Source organism: Gouania willdenowi, chromosome 19, assembly GCF_900634775.1.
Source record: "Gouania willdenowi chromosome 19, fGouWil2.1, whole genome shotgun sequence".
NCBI classification, from domain to species: domain Eukaryota; kingdom Metazoa; phylum Chordata; class Actinopteri; order Blenniiformes; family Gobiesocidae; genus Gouania; species Gouania willdenowi.
In genome coordinates this window covers 21,982,407-22,000,806 of record NC_041062.1, presented here as the reverse complement: position 1 = coordinate 22,000,806, position 18,400 = coordinate 21,982,407, and the positions used below count along the sequence as shown (strand labels likewise).

Below are 18,400 nucleotides of genomic sequence, written 5' to 3'. Positions count from 1 at the left end.
ACTGCAATCCTTGACATCTGTCACCTCACATTCAGTCACACTTCCCGCTTCCTCTATCTCGCATCCTAGTTCGTCACTTCCATCTGCCGTCGCTCGCTCCAATCATAGACATTATATACGTAGACGCCGCATCGACTGTGGAGGGACACGTCAACAGCGCCGCCATGTTTGACCGGTGGTGATGGAGGCAGCGGTGCATGAACATTACGACAGAAAGAGGTATTTCTCAATCTCTAAAGCGAATTATTCGTTGAATTTTGAACCGATTTCCAAACTGTTTAATTTTTTTAAAAACATCACACATGTAGCTATGATACAAGGTGCTTGGATATATTTAAAATACTGGTTTTACCACTTAACACTTCATCTCCACACCCTCATCTTTGAATATTTCAGTTATTTGGCTACAATAATTAATGATGATGATGAAATAATAATAATAATAATATGAGAATATAATTATAGTTCTAAGAATAGCAATAACAATAATACAGTAGTAGTACAACTATACAATAATAATAATCATTGTCAAATGCAATGTATAGCCTTAAACAATGTTGTCAATAAAAAACCTGAGCACATCTGAACGTTTTCTAGGTTCCTTTTTTTTTCGATCTATCTATCTATCTATCTATCTATCTATCTATCTATCTATCTATCTATCTATCTATCTATCTATATCTATCACGTCTGACGTTTGTTACAAACAAACCCCGTGAAATATGCTTGAGAATTGAGTGATTTATGACAACTTTAATTGTGTAAGCACATCATTCCTCTATATAGATGCACTATAGAAGCGATTGCTACCGGTCCAAGATGGCCGCCCTGTTTACGCATTCGCTTTAGTGGACGGCAGCAGTCGATGCGGCGTCTATGTACATAATGTCTATGGCGTTTTGACTTTTATTGTTTTGTTTTGTTTTCTCGCGAGACAGTTCGATAGCATACAGCGCGCCCCGCCCCGCCCCGCCCCGCCATGGACCGAAAGCTGTTGAGAGACAAGAGTAGCGACAACGGAAATTCGAAATATACTCAAATAGTTCCGGAAGTTATTGACGGGCAATTCAAATCCATTGAGTCCGAGTGAAATAACTGGGATTGTAGGTAATTTGTCGTCAAGAACTGCATTGATTTACAATATTTATACAGTACACCGTCATATGTTACTACTGTATTAATAATTAGTTAATAATGCACACGTTAATGGGTTTAGATATGCTGATAATAATAATATCAAATATGAAAATGCATCACAAACTGTCTACTCTATGGAAACCCAAAAGAGTCATAGTTAAATAAATAAATACAACATTTTGAAATAAATATCATTTTGATAAATAACAGACAAATATTTAATAAATGGACTTGATTTATATAGCGCTTTATCACCACACTGAAGCAGTCTCAAAGCGCTTTACATATGAGCTCATTCATCCATTCACTCTCACATTCACTCAGCAGTGGGACAGGACTGCCATGCAAGGCGCTAGTCGACCACTGGGAGCAACTTTTGGGTTCAGTGTCTTGCCCAAGGACACTTCGACACATAGTCAGGTGCTGGGATCGAACCCCCAACCTCTCGATCAGAAGACGACCCTCTACCACCTGAGCCACGGTCGCCCTAATATGGCCATTACATTGTTGAAATTAAAATATTATTCTGAAATACGTTTTATTATTCATAAATATATATTTCCACAGTGGTCTTTTTTATTTCATAATGTCCTTTTTCACAATGGCCGTTGAGTTATTACACGGAGGAGTGATGAGTGTCCAGTCTCAGTCTGTGACTAAGGAGTGCTCATGACGAGCATAGTTAAAACATAAATGGCACAGAACTGGAGTAGCAAAGGGTAAACTGAAGACAGATATGGATTACATGTGGAAAAACCTAAGACCTGTCACAGGAAAATAGACTGGAGAGCATTCGGTTCAATACCCCACGCCTATTGTAGGTGGCGGTATGCACTTAATAAATCATGGTTGCAACCTGCCATTAAACCAAAAGAAGAAGAAGAACTCTAAACCGCTCACTTCCGGAACTATTGTGAGGCTCCATGAACAGCCATTGCTGTAACGAACCATTGGAGTGAACGGAGCTGTCGCTACTCTATATACGGCTCTGGACCGAAACAAAGCTGTGTGTACAGGAAGGACGCTGTGGGTGCACTGGGGATTGGGTACCTCCAGCTGTCAGAGTGGACAAAGATCATTGTGTGTACAGTGTTCGTCTAAAGCTCGGGTTGAAGTGTACTAAGGCCCCGACAGAGAGGGCGCCATGTCGGAGCATTAACAGCTCGTTTGGGTTTTCCCTCCTTTCGTCTTCTGTCCGAATTCAGCGAGCTGCACCGAGAAAGAGAACAATGGCCGGGCTGGGGAGTGCAGCCTGGGCTTCAGTTCCTGCTGTGCCCGCTGCTGCCGTTCCTTCATGCCGGCCAAAAAGTCTGTCTTCCCCGCTACCTCCAGGAAGACTAGCATCCCTCCGGAACAGAGACCTGACGCTGGGGGGTGCGTTGAAAAAGCCCAAGGTGACAGCAGCGCTCTTCAACCATTCATACAAATAACTTAAAAAAACAAAACATGTTTTTTTTTTTTTTCAAGTTAGGAAGAATACTACAGAATGTCTAAAGACGAGTATATTGACTTTATATGGTTTAAACGTAGGTTATCAGCCTTAGATTCTAGTGATGCACGATATTGGATTTTTGGCTCAATATTTTACAACTCATTTGGCCGATAACTAATGATGGAACGTTTGGAACCCTCTTATTGCTATCAAAGTTACAATTGAAAGATCATTAGTGAATCAAAATCGAATCATGTTTAATCAATTCAAAACCTTATTAATCGAAATTGAATCGGCCACAATACCCAGTTCTACACAGACTCTTATTATGTTGGCACGCTAGGAAATGCAGACATGAGACCCCGTGCTCAATGAGTGGGTGGAGGACAGGTGTGGTCCATTTGTAATATCTGTTAAGATTTCATTTATACAGACCAGGTTTTTCAGGAAATTTTATCTACTGACATGTTTTGACTTTCAACTGCCAGTCTTCCTCAGAGGTGATATGCCTACGAGTTCTCTCATAAGGAAAGCATCAAAGCATTTTCTGATGGCTTTCATGTGTCCCTATGAGTAGGTGCAGAAAACACCTACAAAGACGTACCATAACAGAACCAATATAACAAGCAATGAAAAAACACTCAATGAACACAGCCTTAAAACCACACATCAAACTCCGACAGCTTCTAGTTCACCCCAAATATATGAAATTCCATGCATGTCATGCCAACACACGTACCTAGGCCAACCTGACATGGCCCCTGTTGTCCGACGATCTCTGGAGAAGAGAGTCCCAGGTGTGGGAGAGTAAGAATGTTCCCTCATCCCTGTTGATGTTAAAGCTCTGCTTTCTGATTTCAATGGCCTCCTTGATCGAGCGTTTGTGTTTGTTTCCTTCTGTTCTGTCCCAGTTATTGTTGCCTTGTCCCAATACATGATGTGATTTTCTGTTTTGCAGTGGTCTGATATTACAGACGAGATTTTCCTGTTGGGCCTTTTCTTTCCCATTTCTTTCCACATTCCTCCAGTTTTTCCTATGTATGTGTGTTGGTGTGACTTGCATGGAATTTCATATATTACGTTGCATTTCTTGTCTTGTTCTGTAGTCATTAGTGGGCCCTGCTGCATGAATGTCACGATTTGGTGTTGTGGGGAATCTAATAAATCTATAAGGTCAACATTGAACTCGCTCAAGACAACCTTTGGAACATTGCTTGGTAAAGATTTTAAAAAGCGTCTCGGTCACCGCCGCGAAGCAGACTGGAAGGTTTTCTCTTTGTACGATTGGTTTTCGGCATGTGATATTTTCCAGTATTAGAATATCTGCAATCACTCTGACTTTTTGTTTTTTAGAAGACGTTTGAGCCGAATGTTCATGCTTTGAGGAAAAATAAAGAAGAGTGAGTGACTTTTAAAGTGATACCATCAATCCAGGGTTAAATCATGGTTGATTCAGTCATCATGTGCAGTATGTTTTGTTCCTTCATTAGGTTAAAGGAAGAACTCCACATAGCCCCAAAGAAGGGCAGGAAGCAGAGAAATGAGAAGAGAAGGGAAAGCGGAGGGAGGAAGAAGGAGCGCCGTCAGACCATCCAATCTCACTCCATCTTTGAACAGGGTCCTGCTGAGACCAAACGCAGGACAGGTGCTCAGCTTTTACCTTTGTATCCTGTACATTATGAACATGTATCCCACAGATTTGGTTCCAGTCACTCTTCTTCCCTCAAATTTCTAGTATGTCGTGGAGCTACAGACCTGATTTACACCCATCCCGTCTGCAGATCTGTGAAGAAAGAGTCAGAGGAAGACCAAGATGAGATACTTCACAAACTACGGAGGGATGATGTAAGTGTGTAGAACATGCATTTTAGCCCACATTAAGGTCTTACAATACAATACAATAAAATGATTAAACAAAACACAGCACATTCTTTTGAATAGCAAACGTGTATTAACATCTCGGGGTGTCCCGATCCGATATCAATATTGAATATAAGTCATTTGGCCTCTGCACTTTGGTCCCAAAAAATTCTGAAATTGTTACCAATTGTTCCGTGATTATTCAATAGGCACACTGTAAAGTTTGAACTTTATTGTTTGCCGATTTTTGCTCGTCCTTATTTTTCTTCTTTTCTCAGCTTCCACCTACTCTCTCAGATTATAATTATAAAAATATCTGCTATACATCCTATCTGGTGGACATGCCAGCCCCTCAAAAGTGGAAAAAAGTTTGTTGGGGTTTGTGGTTGTAACATGTTTGGGCCTTCAGTAAACAACTTATCATATGCCTCAGCTCCTTGTAATTTTATCATCTTTGATCTATGTACATAGACTGTTCACATCCCTAATGATTAGTAACATATGTGCATTGGTTCATGGGTGATAGTCTCTTGATTCTGAAAAAATCCTTTTTTTTAATTTTCATTGGCCCATAACTGCATGTGGGAATGTAAGAAAAAATCTGATCTCTGTTTTAAATTATTGTATAAGTTTCTTGGGATATAAAACCATTTTTCTTTATGCAACTTCTTAATTTTTATTTTGGACCCCAACTTTGGGTTATTTCACCACTCATTATTGAAATCCTTTACATGAGGCCATTGTAGCTTGCCTGTCTCATAATCATTTAGGGCTCTATTCTCCCATGCACGCAAGTCAGAAAAGCTACGCAGCGGTGCTGTTTCTTGCTTTGTGCAATTCTGCTCCTGTACTTAAGTCAGTCACTGCGCACTTTCATCCCAGTTACACACTCAGGGTGGAGGGGCCCTGAAATGTTTGCTTTCCCATTCAAATCTGGCCTTGCCCGCATTCTCCCATTTTCTCCTTATTCCGAACCTGGAATGAGTGCAGCCCTCCAAGAACGTGAAATATTATATTGCACCAGAAGTATGGAAGTAGTTACATTTTAAGCCACATGGACTCGTGTGTTGTCGAGCTGATCTGCTGTGCGCCCCCGAGTCGTGCCTCAGCTGCTGCTCGATTAATTAAAACTTCTGTCCACGTTGCCACATGTGATGTCCAACTATTTTCATACTATGTCCAACGTAAAACCACAGTTTGATCCACTCTAGAGTAAATAATAAGTGAAACAAGCTGTCATATGCGGAGGTTGGTGAAATGCGCATGAGAGGATGGATGCCAGAAACCGTTCCCTCACACATTTAAATGAGGCTCAGCTTCAGTTCGGACTTGCTCACATCAGCTCCATAAGGCTTTAAACAATTTATATTTAAAACTATGTATTATATAGGAAGCCACTGGTTCTGTTTCACTGCAAACATCTGTCTCCTCTGTATTATATGCTCTAAATCGTGACCATCACACTCGGTCACGCATCATGATGATGATGATGCGCTGATCATTTCTGAATGCAGGAATGGAAGAAGTTTATAAAATCAGGCTTTCCTCACAAACAAAGGTTAATGAGGGGAAAAAATGAGAGATTTTAACTGTGATTCGGACAGAAGAATGCGGCTGATCCTCTCACACTGCAATAATCTGATCAAATCAACCTGTTAAATTTTTTATTGATGAAGGCGTTTCAAAATAAAAGTACGCTTTATCATTTTCACAAATTTCAATGACATTTACAAATGTTGGGAAAACTCCATGTTCCATGATTTCTAGATGGCCCCCAAAAAATGACATCATGCACCAGTCCGCCTCCCTTGCTTCAGACCGCCTTCATTGACTGATTGCACGCTTTTGGTTGATTTACGTCCGATGGGCGTGTCAGGAGTTTGGACTGGACAATACGAGCAGGAGATAGGCGCGTAACTGCAGGCGTGCAAAAAAACGCTTAAGTCCAGACAGGAGAATAGACTCCTTATTGTTTATTAGTTTTTCACAGTATTCATCCAGTCAACCTAAAACTTTACAGTGTGCCAATTGAATTACTAAGGAACAATTGGTAAAAATGTCAGAATTCTTTTAGATTGACGTGCGTGGGATGTCCTGAATATTTGTTGAAATGACATTGAATGACCCGTATCGGTTCGATATCTGCAAAACACTGAAAAAGGGGTATTGGATGATATCAGCCTGCTTCTAAAATCTTTGACATAAGCAATTCGTATCAAGCAGTTAATTCCAGACCATTCCAGCACTTATAATGGATGGCTCAGTTTTTCCTATACATACTATTGTTCTCCTTTTAACTAATATCTCTTTATAAAGCCTTTTCTAACATTCCACCATAAAATTATGCATGGTTGGTGCTCGTATTGTATCTGATCCATATGGGATTTAACAAAAGCTGGGGAAATTATGTCATCTTTTATTGGCGACATCGTGGCTTAATCAGCTTCTGTTCATGTGCAGTTCATCGATGATCCAGCTCTGAGGAACGATGACAGACTGAAGCCTATCCAGCTGCCTCTGCGTCAGTGCAGTCGTTTCACACAGAGTCACAGCAGCACAGGTGAGTCCCTACCTGTCCCTGATAAAGGACTGACATGTGTGCAACATTTTAAACGCAATCGTAAAGTAAAAGGCATCTAAGAATAACAATGCGTGCTTCTGGTTTGTTTGCTGTGAATAAAACACGTGTCTTCCAAACAACACAAATATTAGCTATTATTAACTAGGGATGTTGAAGACCAACTACTTTCCTTGCCATCACTGATAATTCCTTTTTGACTAGTGTATGATATCATGTTTAGAGTTTAAATCAAGCACAAATTAATCTCCACAGGCCAACATTTCTTTTATTGAATATAATTAATATTGTGCTCATTTATTAAGTATTTCTAAAAACATCCTGTGCAGACCAAGTTATTTGTTTAAATATTACTGAGAGATGTTCACAGTGTGATGTCTCTGCTGAACATCAAGTTATTTCCTCAGTGATGAATCAATGGAAGAAAATCACACTGAAAACAAAGCAATGAGCACTGGGATCAATGTGTGGCATTAATGCAGTGTAAAGCACTCAACAACTAACATTGGGACCATAAACACAGCAAACAGGCAGTAGTAATATTATTGATCTGTACATCAAACAATATTTACGGAGCCCCAGACATGACATGGTAAAAACATTCATTTGTGGCCACGGAATAGTACCGCGGCTGTTGTAAACAGGAAGTTGCGTGTTTTGCCCATTGTCAGCCCCTTTTTTTAATTGTATCTTACACATTTCTACAACCGCCCCGTTGGCTGAGTGGTTAATGTAGTGGTTATTGCTTCATTTTCTTTTTCAATCGTGTAGAATGGATCAGTACCCGTGTCACGACCAGGTTTTAAACTGACAGTAGACAGAAGGTTTGATGCGACGGACAAACACACTGCAAGTTTCTAACGGTGGACTAACCAACCATAGACTGACTGAATCCACTGTAGTGATGAAGTGGACCGATCCCAACCAGCGTCATTCATCCAGACTTAACATTTAACCCCACAATCAAAACAAACAATGAACCAGTGCACACAGCAGGCACCACCCAGCTCCTGGTCCTAACGAGCTCCTCCAACTACACCTACAGTTCCTTTCTCTTCCACCGCTGATGGACTCAAACGTTCATATAACACACAATCACTCTGATCTACCGCTCATTTCACAAACATACAACCACACACAGACCAGACACGCACACACAACAACAGACTTTACACCCGAGTACAGACACTCATACACAACCAACTGCCACACGAGCACCCAACACTTAAACTACCTAAAGGTGTTGAGACACTACCAACTACCTGGCGGAGGGTGGCACCCTGTCACCCTTCGAGTCTGAATATGGGACTAAAATTACAAACACTGTTAGGTTGGAAATATTAACAGACCGACTGAGCTTGTTGACGGTTTGATCCCTCTTGAACTATGACCCCCAGGTCGCACATGTGCAGTTCTAGAGTGTAAAAAGGCTTATTAAAGTGTTTCGTTTTTATGTTTTTTAATTAGACATATTGTACACGTGTTCATTGTTTGATCAAATTATAGTAGGTTGTAAATTGTAAAATACGAATAAACAACATACTTAAATAAAACGTGCAAAAACAGTTAATTTCCTGTTTAAAACAGCTACGAGTTTACTTTGCATCAAACAGTCTGTCGTTATGCCGTTGATGCGTCTATTAATATACTGTATGTTAGTATGTGTGTAGCACACATACTAACATACAGTATATTAACATATCACCTATTAACACTTAACAGCTGTACAACATAAAAAAAACAACACGGTATCCATGAGGGCAGCTCAGTAACCTGCTCCTCTTTGACTGCATATGCCGTTGCTACAGCAACAAGTCACGCTAACCACCGGGAACTTTATTAAAATTTTGTGGCCGCAAATTATTGTTTGTGGGAACAAATTAGTAATTCGTGGCCACTCTAATTCTTTTTATTCACCGTGTCATGTGGGAGGCTCCATAAATATATTTAAAAAATGGCAGCAATATTTATCTTTAACATTATTTAATTTATAATATAATAATAATAAATGAGTCCTCAGAATTACTGTTAAAAACTTTTCAGGCCTCACTTTTGGCATCTACTCAAAGCTGCTGGAGAATTTTTAAAGACAAAGGGGTTGATTCACTAAAGGTTTAGGGGAATAAAACGTGTGCAACGTCACTCCACCCGCTAATAAGGTACAAACCCCAGGGAATCAGGACTGCGCGTGTTCAGCGCGTCACAATGTGCCCACAATCCATTTAGTGGATTTCCCGCTGATGAATATGTAGGAGAACAAGGGTAGTTAATAATGGGTTATATGAATGAGAATATTAATTATGATTATTAATATTAGCTCAATGAATTACTGGGTGCCACCTCTTTAAAAAGAGGAAATGTGTCAAAGTTTTTCTTTCGACTAAACAAAGTATTAAATCAGGGAAGTGGATTCTAACAGCAAGTCTACACCATCATCACAGCTTTAAGGAGAGCAAGAGCCCCATCCTCCATCATGCACACATTCTACAGTGGCACCATTGAGAGCATCATGTCCAGCTGCATCACCGTGTGGTACGGCGCTTGCACCGTGTCCTGCCGTAAGTCTCTGCAGCGCATCGTGAGAATAGCTGAGAAGATCATTGGTGTCTCTCTTCCCCCCCTTCTGGACATTTACAATTCACGTCTCACCCGCAAAGCCACCAGGATTGCAGGTGACCCCACCCACCCGTCCTACAGCCTCTTCAGCCTGCTGCCATCTGGGAGGAGACTGCAGAGTCTCCGTGCTCGAACGAGCAGGCTCAAGAACAGTTTATTCCACCAGGCTGTCAGGAGACTCAACTCCCTCCCTGCTCTCCCTCCCATTCGTCCACTCATCCCCTTTCCCTTTCCTGCCCCTGCCTCCATCCCCCCTCCGCCTCCTTCCACCCTCTGCCCTCAGTTGTCTACCCTCCTTCACCCCTCTGCCCCCTCTGCCCTCCACCCCCCCCCCCTTCATCCTGCCACAGTCTGCCACTACAGGACCTGGCATCACCCCCCTCCACCTCCACCCCCTGCGTGCTCCACTAATTCACGCACCCTAAACTCTGCACAGCCGTCATTGTATTGTTATGCTATTTGCACACTACCTCACTTTTTAACTTCATCTGCACTCTGTTTATATTATTAATACTGTAATTTATTTATATTCTACCTCATAGTAATTTATCCACATTCTACCTCATTGTTGTTCGTTATTTGTTATTTGTTGTCCGTATGTCTTTAGTTAAGTTATTTGTTGTATAGTATTGCTAGTTGTTTTTTTTGTGTGTTTGTTGTGTGTTTTAAGTGCTCTTTTTATGCACTGCAGGTTTGCACTGGGGGTTGGGGGGGATTGCAATTTCATCTGTGCTGTATGTTTAACATGGGGCATATTTGACAATAAAGAACCTTGAATCTCTTGAATCTCTCTTGAATTAATGAATCAGAGGAATCAAAGATTAAGTTTAACCTTTTATTTGCATAATCCAGTAAGAAACGAGAACAATGCGGTGATTAAACCATGATTAAATGCATTTCTAAGCTAATAAAGGTGAGGATTACATGAAGTAAAGTGAATCACTATTCTAAACTAATCTAGACTAACTATTGTAAAATCAAAGAATAAAATCATAACAAAGAGGGAAGACAGACGGGGGGAGACGGACAAACATATATGTGGTGGATTGTGAGTGGAGTGTAAGTATGTGGTTGTATTGAATGAGGATGTATTGTAGTTTAAGTGAGTCAGTTCTGCTGGTCCATTGTTCACTGGTTTATACCTTGAGATGCAGTCTGGTTGGACCTGGAGACGTTCTGGTTTTGCAGGAACAACGTCTGTGTAGCAGTATAGCAGCGCTGGCGTGCCGCCGTTGAGTTCTGTTTCGTTAAACAGCAGTGATTCTATTGGCCGATCCACAACCCCTTCTGGGATGATCACAGTCGGTTTCAGAATAAGAGGGACCACGGTTTGGTCCACGATTCAGCTGTTGGAAGGTCGGCTTTCAGGCATGTTCTTTTGCGTCTTAGGCTTTCACTGCAAGCAAGGTTCTTAAAAAGTCTAACTGATGCAACTACAAATAAAAGAAAAATGAAATGAAAGACTGGAAACATGAGGGAACACGTGTGAGCATGAACGCCCGCGTCCAAAACTAAAGTTTCGGGCAGCGCGTCTTTTTTTAAAAGACTTTGGAGACGCCTTTTGGAGGAGGTGTCTTGGTTGATCATTGTGAGATCATATCGGTGATTGGTCAATGTCTCTGCTTTCACCTTTTGGGTGTGTCTCAAGTGTGGGTGTGTAGTGGAACGACATAGACAACAGAGGGAGTTCCTAAACATAAAAGAATGCCTCATAATTAATTCCACATATTTCAAAACGTCTTTTCAACATCATATCTTAATATATCATCTATAATGAAACAGTTAGATACCAGACATGGCTGAAAAATAGCATAGTTAGAACTTAATACACCTGAATGTCGAAATTCGGGTTAAGGAATTTTCTTTATCATATGGTTAACATTCAGTACCTTGAACTAAGCTTTGTGATGTTTTCTAGTATTTCAAGCACCTTTTAAATGACACTATATCCAATTTCAATTTCTGCAGGAACCCGTAACAATAATCCTTTTTTTTGTGACTTTCCAGTCAAGCACATGTTCTTTGTTCTCATTTGAGCAGGAGAGCTAGTGTTATTCCAACATCCTGTGTGACCAGTGGTTTGGATTCTGGAGGTGACAACATCTGCAGGGGGTCGGAGTCCAGAGTTTGAAATCTTAGCATGTAAACATTGACTGACTGTTTCCTTTTGATGGTAATGTAGCAGAGAGGTGATATAGGAGGAAAACTGTTCTTGGATTCTTCTGTTCCTTTGTTCGGACAGGAAGAGGGAAAAGATCCCCCTGTGGGGCACGTTTGCATTTCACAGTAGGAGACAGACTCTCTGACTCCATTGACTGGTGAAACTAGTGTCCTAAGTCAAAGATCAACTTGGAGGGTTTGGTTCCCTACAAATATGTAATGTAGACAGATCTAATAAGGGCCACAAAAAAATGGGAAGGGGAAATGCAAATAAATTAATGCAGTCGGCGCAATGCATTTCATCAAATCTGCAACTGTTTACGGTGACTGTTTTCTGCCCTGAAAATAGTATGACCCCCATTCAGGTGCAAACTCACAGACAGAGATTATTGCTGCACTGAATGTTGACACAATACACCAGTTAACCGTTCTACTATAAGACAATAATTTAAATAAAACAATAGTCAATATTTACAGCCTCTGAAAGAAAATGCAGAGTAAAGTGTTTGTGAGGGAGAGAATCAGCTGGAGTCCAGTGTGGCTCCGTGCACATCCTCTCTGCGGTGCTGAGAGTCACTGTGTGCAGAGATACCCCACAGTGAGCTCCTGTGTCTTTCTCTACATGTTTTAATGTCAAACCCTTGTGTTGCGTTGATGAGTGCAAAGATACAGGAACTGATGGAGCAGACACATTAAATTAGCAGGGAAAATAAGTTTTAACATTAGGTTTTAAAATGTATTAAACAGCACCTTCATTTCTTTATGTTTTTCATTACATTATTGAATGTTTGTGCAGCAAAGTTCATCTGCCTCCAATTGAACTTCCTCAAATGTCATTTTGTGCTTCTATGCACTCACCTCTCCATAATGAATGAGCAAAATGCTCATTTAAATAGGGCGGTCTCAACCAACTTTACACGTGCACCTATTTGTGCCGCAATGTTAGTGAATTCCCCACAGCAGGTGAGCGAACACCGCCGGCAAAGGATTTAGGGACGCACCTGGTTTACCATCCTTTATTTCAGATCTTAGTGAATCCGCCCCATAGTGTGATGTCAGCCTCATAGATAGATCAATTGCAGAAACGATGTAAAAAGTTCAATTTGCTCGAAAGTTTGTTTTGATCTCCACTGTAAACACTTGGTTTATTGACATTGACAAAAAAACATATTGGCCCTCATTTATCAACCTTGTGTGAAAACAGGTGCACATTGTGTTGTACAACAGGACTATCATCAACCTCATCAGGGCAGAGATGCTAAAGAAAAGCACAGAAATATGAAGTTTATTGGCCTCAGTTGTCTGCACGCTGGAAGCAATAACGCATTAAAAGAAATGAATGAATCAGTGGAGGCTGTGCTGCCACTGTTTTGGCTTTGGCTCCTCACGCAGTGCTGGTAAATCAGACATTGCTATATTCACCTACACAATGTTGTACAAAACAGGTTAAAATAACTTCAGTTAAAGTAACTAATGATCTACTCTGGGCTTCAGATGAAGGACGACTCTCAGTGCTGGTTTTATTAGATCTTAGTGCAGCTTTTGACACTATAGATCACTATATTCTACTAGAGAGATTAGAGAAATTACTTGGAATCACAGGGACTGCCCTAAACTGGTTTAAGTCCTACCTATCTGATAGGTACCAGTTTGTACACGTGAATAATAAGTCTTCTGTGTACACTAAAGTAAGCTACGGGGTTCCTCAGGGCTCTGTGCTAGGTCCAATCCTCTTCTGTATCTATATGATCCCCCTTGGTAATGTTATGAGAAAATACTCTGTTAACTTCCACTGCTATGCTGATGATACCCAACTGTATGTATCAATGAAGTCAGGTGAGACAAATCAGCTATCTAAACTTGAGGCCTGTCTAAAGGACATTAGGGCCTGGATGGACCAAAATTTTCTTCTTCTCAACTCAGACAAGACTGAGGTCATTGTACTGGGCCCGCGACACCTTAGAGAAACCTATGCTAGCCTAACTGCCCTAGATGGCATTACTCTGGCACAAAGCACAACTGTTAGAAACCTTGGGGTTCTATTTGATCAGGATTTATCCTTCAACTCTCACATAAAACAAACTTCAAGAACTGCCTTCTTTCATCTCCGTAACATTGCTAAAATCAGATCTATCCTGTGTCAGGGCGACGCCGAAAAACTAGTCCATGCTTTTGTTACCTCTAGACTGGATTATTGTAATTCTCTTTTAGCAGGCTGCCCGAGCAAGTCGCTTAAGACACTTCAGCTGGTTCAAAATGCTGCAGCACGTGTACTGACTAAAACTAGGAGAAGAGATCACATTACTCCTGTATTAGCCTCTCTGCATTGGCTTCCCATAAAATATAGAATAGAATTCAAGATTCTTCTTCTCACTTATAAAGCCCTAAATGGACAGGCACCAGTCTATCTCAAGGAGCTTGTAGTGCCATACAATCCCCCCAGAACACTACGCTCTCAAAATGCTGGACTACTCGTTGTTCCATTCATCTCTAAAAGTAGTATAGGAGGAAGAGCTTTCAGTTATCAGGCCCCACGTCTCTGGAACCATCTACCAACCACGGTTCGGGGGGCAGACACCCTCTCTACCTTTAAGGTTAGGCTCAAAACATTCCTCTTTGATAAAGCTTTTAGTTAGGAACCAGCTCATAGCTCATAATTAAGATGCAATAGGCATAGACTGCCGGGGGGGGGGGTCTGGCATGCTCGGTTGGAGAGAGGTTGGAGAGGGCGTTAAGAGAGAGGTCATTTAGGTTAGAGAGGGACCGGAGAGGGTCCCATTCCTCTTTCAAACACTCCCTCTATGTCTGCTTCTTCCCTTGTGTGTTTGCTCCTGTACTCCTTCTGGCTTTTGTCTTGCAGGTCCGTGGGATCCTCAGTGTGGAGTTACAGAGACTCAGCGGCTCTGTCTCCACCCTTTTCTCTGCACACACCCAACACAGCATAACGTGGATGGCTGTTCATCATAGGAATGGGATCCACACAAGGTTCCTGCTGCTTAACAGAAGGTTTTCCTTGCCGCCATGATGAATTCATGTTGGGTGTGGGATACATATGTATGTGTATATACGTATATATGCATATGTGTGTATCCATAAAATGAAGAGTCCGTCCTTAAGACTGCTCTACTGTAAAGTGCCTTGAGATACCATTGGTTATGATTTGGCGCTATACAAATAAAGATTGATTGATTGATTGACTTCCTCTCTGATATAGAGCAGCATTCCCACGCTGGTCCAACACAGCAGAAGCAGTGCTCCTGTGATCCTGGTGCGTGTTGTGCACTGTTGAACCTATGCGCTCCTGTCCGGTAGAAGGGTTTATCAGTGGGTTTATCAAGTATTCCATTGAAGGGAACCCAAAAAACTGGCATCAGTTTTATTAAAATTAAATTAATATTTTTTGATTGTTGCTGCATGTCAGTAATAAGGTGATGTTTTCTTTAAGGTTTACTGGACTGTCTCAACTGCAAAGGGCCGGCTGGTGCTGAAGGTAAGGCCGGCCTGAGCAGGACGGAGCCGCCCACGCCTGCACAACCGTCCCTGGCAGAACTGTTCCATGACCTCAGCCTGTCTGCAGGAGAACAGCTGTTCTTCATGCAACTGCCCGATTGTTTACCAGGCATGGCATCTGGACAGAAGGTCCACCCCACACCTCCATCGACAGCAGAGACTGCTGGGAGAAAGAAAGACAAGTGTAAAGACAGGAGTGCTGCTGTGAGTCCACAGGCCTTACACATATGCCATAAAGGGAAGCGGCCTGTTAATGAGGTTCTGTGTGTGTTACAGTCTGAAGCTTTCCTCATGTATTGCATTGCAGTCTTTTTGCAGCGTTACTACACACTCCTATTATTTTTCAGCCGTAGTCCTGCAATGGTCAGTTTTTAAAAACAAGATACACAATGATAATAATAACGCATTGGATTCATGTAGCGCTTATATGGACACTGAAAGCGCTTTACTTTGCAATTTTCTTTACTCCACACACAGTGGTGGTAAGCTACTATTGTAGCCACAGGAGGTGAGGCTGCCATTGTGCAGCATTGCAACACTCACTCACACACTACATTCATACGAGGCAATGACAGATACCACTGGAGCGACTTTCATCTTGTCTGCACATGCTGTCAAAGGTCAACACTACATGTAGTACAACCTTTTTATGACTGCTATGTATGTTTTATTATTGCATACATTTATTTCATTGCTGAGTTATGACCATCATCAGCCCTCCCTGAGGAAGGTTAAGAAAAACTTAATTAAAGGGAGAATATAAAAATAGAGGGCGGTGTTCCACAGAGTCAGGGACAGTGGAAGGAGTGGGGAAGGTCAGCAGAGTCAACTATTTTAGTTGTGCTGAAAGTGTAATGTGGTATTACTATTGTGCATATTGTGTCATGCGGTTTAGTCTATTAAGCCAGTCAGGTGACAAATGTAAAGAGATGGAAGAGGGTGCCGCAACACTGATCTCCTCACCGCTCCTCCTGTTGTTTATCCCTTTTTCACCTAAATATGTGGGCACCGCAAATGGCTGCTCCAGTGTGTTGATGTGTGTTCTTTCACTGCAACTACCAAGTCAAATTCCTAGTATTGTTCTAAACTGTACCTGTCAAATAAAACATTCTGAAGTATAATGATGTGAACAGATGGAGAGGGTGAGTGCTTATACCTAAAACTGATAAGTGGGATCAGTGTATCTAAGGTTATGCCCAATAAGAGGGAATAATGTTTTCAAGTTCAGCATTTGAAGGATAATTACACCCCAAATAATGTTGACCAAAGTAGGTGAAATAAATATTCACATCTGAAAATGACTCACTCTTCTCTCAGGTACTGACATCTGTTGATTTTCTACCTGCACATATTTCCAGCCCTAATTAATTTCTAACATTGTGTGTCATCAGGAGGATGGTTGTGCTGTGCTCTCCCACCGCTCAGAAGGATTTTTAGGTAAACTGCTAATCAGAAAGTCAGGGAGGGTTGAGCTGAAGATGGATGGCATCAGCATGGACATCTCAGAGGGAGCAGCCTTCTCCTTTCTGCAGGTTGTGTGTGTGTGCGTGTTTGTGCACGTGCATGTCGGCCCTGCTCACAGTCATTTTTCTTTTTAGGAGCTGGTGTCTGTGCAGTTGTCAGGAGGACGAACTGGTGACATGATTGTGCTGGGAAACGTTGAACATAAACTGGTCCTTTCTCCAGACTTCCAGACTTTACTGACACAAGCCACGACTCAGCAGTCCAAATCTAGCAGATGAGGTGTCATCCACCACGCACAGATGGATCAAGTGAACAATGATGATGGTGATGAAGGACACTAGATCCCAGCAGCATCTTTAAAGCACTTTATAATGTGTCCCACACCATGAGGATATAGAGTGCACTCACAGACACCTATTACTTTGGTCCAAATAAACAGCAGGTGCTCCAGCTGTTACACACAATAAAGTTAATTTCTGGTGATGAATGACATTAACGCCCATTATCCGTATTGGATATCGGCTAGGGCTGGGATAAACGATTATTTTTTTTAAATGATTAATCTAGCTGTAATTTTGTCGATGCATCAATCAAACTAACGATTAATTTTCCAGTTCAACTCGATTCGATTATCAACCCATTAATTGACTAAAAGTAATTTTTACATGTTGATTTTCATATCTAAAATGGGAAAAAACACGAATTCCTTAACATTGCAATATATGTTTATTGCTCTTCAACTCAAAATTCCAAAATAAAGTTCAAGTATGAATGTAAAAGTACAAAATAATGCATTCAGTCAAAAAATGCTTTCCCAAGAAAAAATAACTACTTTTAAGTGTGCTGCTGTCATCACAGCTGGTGTTTCCTCCTTGTCGTCTGGTCACACCCGTGTTAAAGAACGAGGGTTACGGGGAACCGCTACCTTTGACGAACGAGTGCGTGTCTTCACTGCCTTGCACTTTTGAAATTTGGAGGATTCACTCGCGCCGCCATTTTTGTATTGGTCGGACGACGTCATAGATTACGTCGTTGCGTTGGCCCGGCCCTAATATCGGCTATTCCGCCAATATAAGGGACCGATATATCAGCTTCTTTCCTTGACCAATAGACATTATATACGTAGACGCGTCATCGGCCATGGAGAGGCGGGAAGAAGCACCACCATCCTGTGTAAGGAGCAGACTTAGGAATGTTTGTAAATCTACAGAGGTAAGAGGCACTCGACAATCTCATAATAGAATTTGTCACTGAATTCATCAATTTCCAATCAGTTTATTATTTCATCATATAGTGCTCTGATACTGAATGCTTGGATCTTGTAAAAAAAAAAAACACCCAAACACAAAATGTAGGTGTTTTAAGTAGAATAGGTATAACTTAATTTTCATTGCTTGGTTTAAAAACTGTTGTCATGCAAAAATTACATAATTTAAAGTTATGGGCCAAATGTGTTGTAAGATATAGGATATTTGCAAAAAAAATCTATTAACTTGCATCACTAATCATTAGGCCTGGGCGATATGGACCAAAACTCGAATCTCAATATTTTTTCTCAAAACAGTGATATACAATATAAATCTCAATATTTTAACTTGACCAGAAAGACAATTAAGGGTTAAATTTGATGATCAAAATGCCAC

The 18,400-nt window shown here is 41.2% G+C and overlaps 1 protein-coding gene across 4 annotated transcripts; it reads left to right on the top strand.

Moving 5' to 3' along the window:
- The first annotated feature begins 2,045 nt into the window (after positions 1-2,045).
- Positions 2,046-18,195, top strand: LOC114481395 (DNA-directed RNA polymerase III subunit RPC4). 4 transcript variants are annotated; one of them, XM_028476197.1, is made up of 8 exons: positions 2,046-2,531; positions 3,923-3,969; positions 4,060-4,214; positions 4,305-4,414; positions 6,890-6,989; positions 15,229-15,497; positions 16,685-16,825; positions 16,892-18,195. In XM_028476197.1, exons 1-8 carry the CDS (start codon positions 2,367-2,369, stop codon positions 17,033-17,035), a joined length of 1,131 nt encoding a protein of 376 aa, XP_028331998.1. In that variant the 5' UTR covers positions 2,046-2,366; the 3' UTR covers positions 17,036-18,195. The 4 variants fall into 4 exon arrangements, with proteins under 4 accessions (XP_028331998.1, XP_028331999.1, XP_028331997.1 ...); XM_028476198.1 differs by lacking the exons at positions 15,229-15,497; positions 16,685-16,825; positions 16,892-18,195 and adding exons at positions 9,449-9,857; positions 10,129-10,187; XM_028476196.1 differs by lacking the exons at positions 15,229-15,497; positions 16,685-16,825; positions 16,892-18,195 and adding an exon at positions 9,449-10,231 and having other exon boundaries at positions 3,926-3,969.
- Positions 18,196-18,400: the final 205 nt, after the last annotated feature.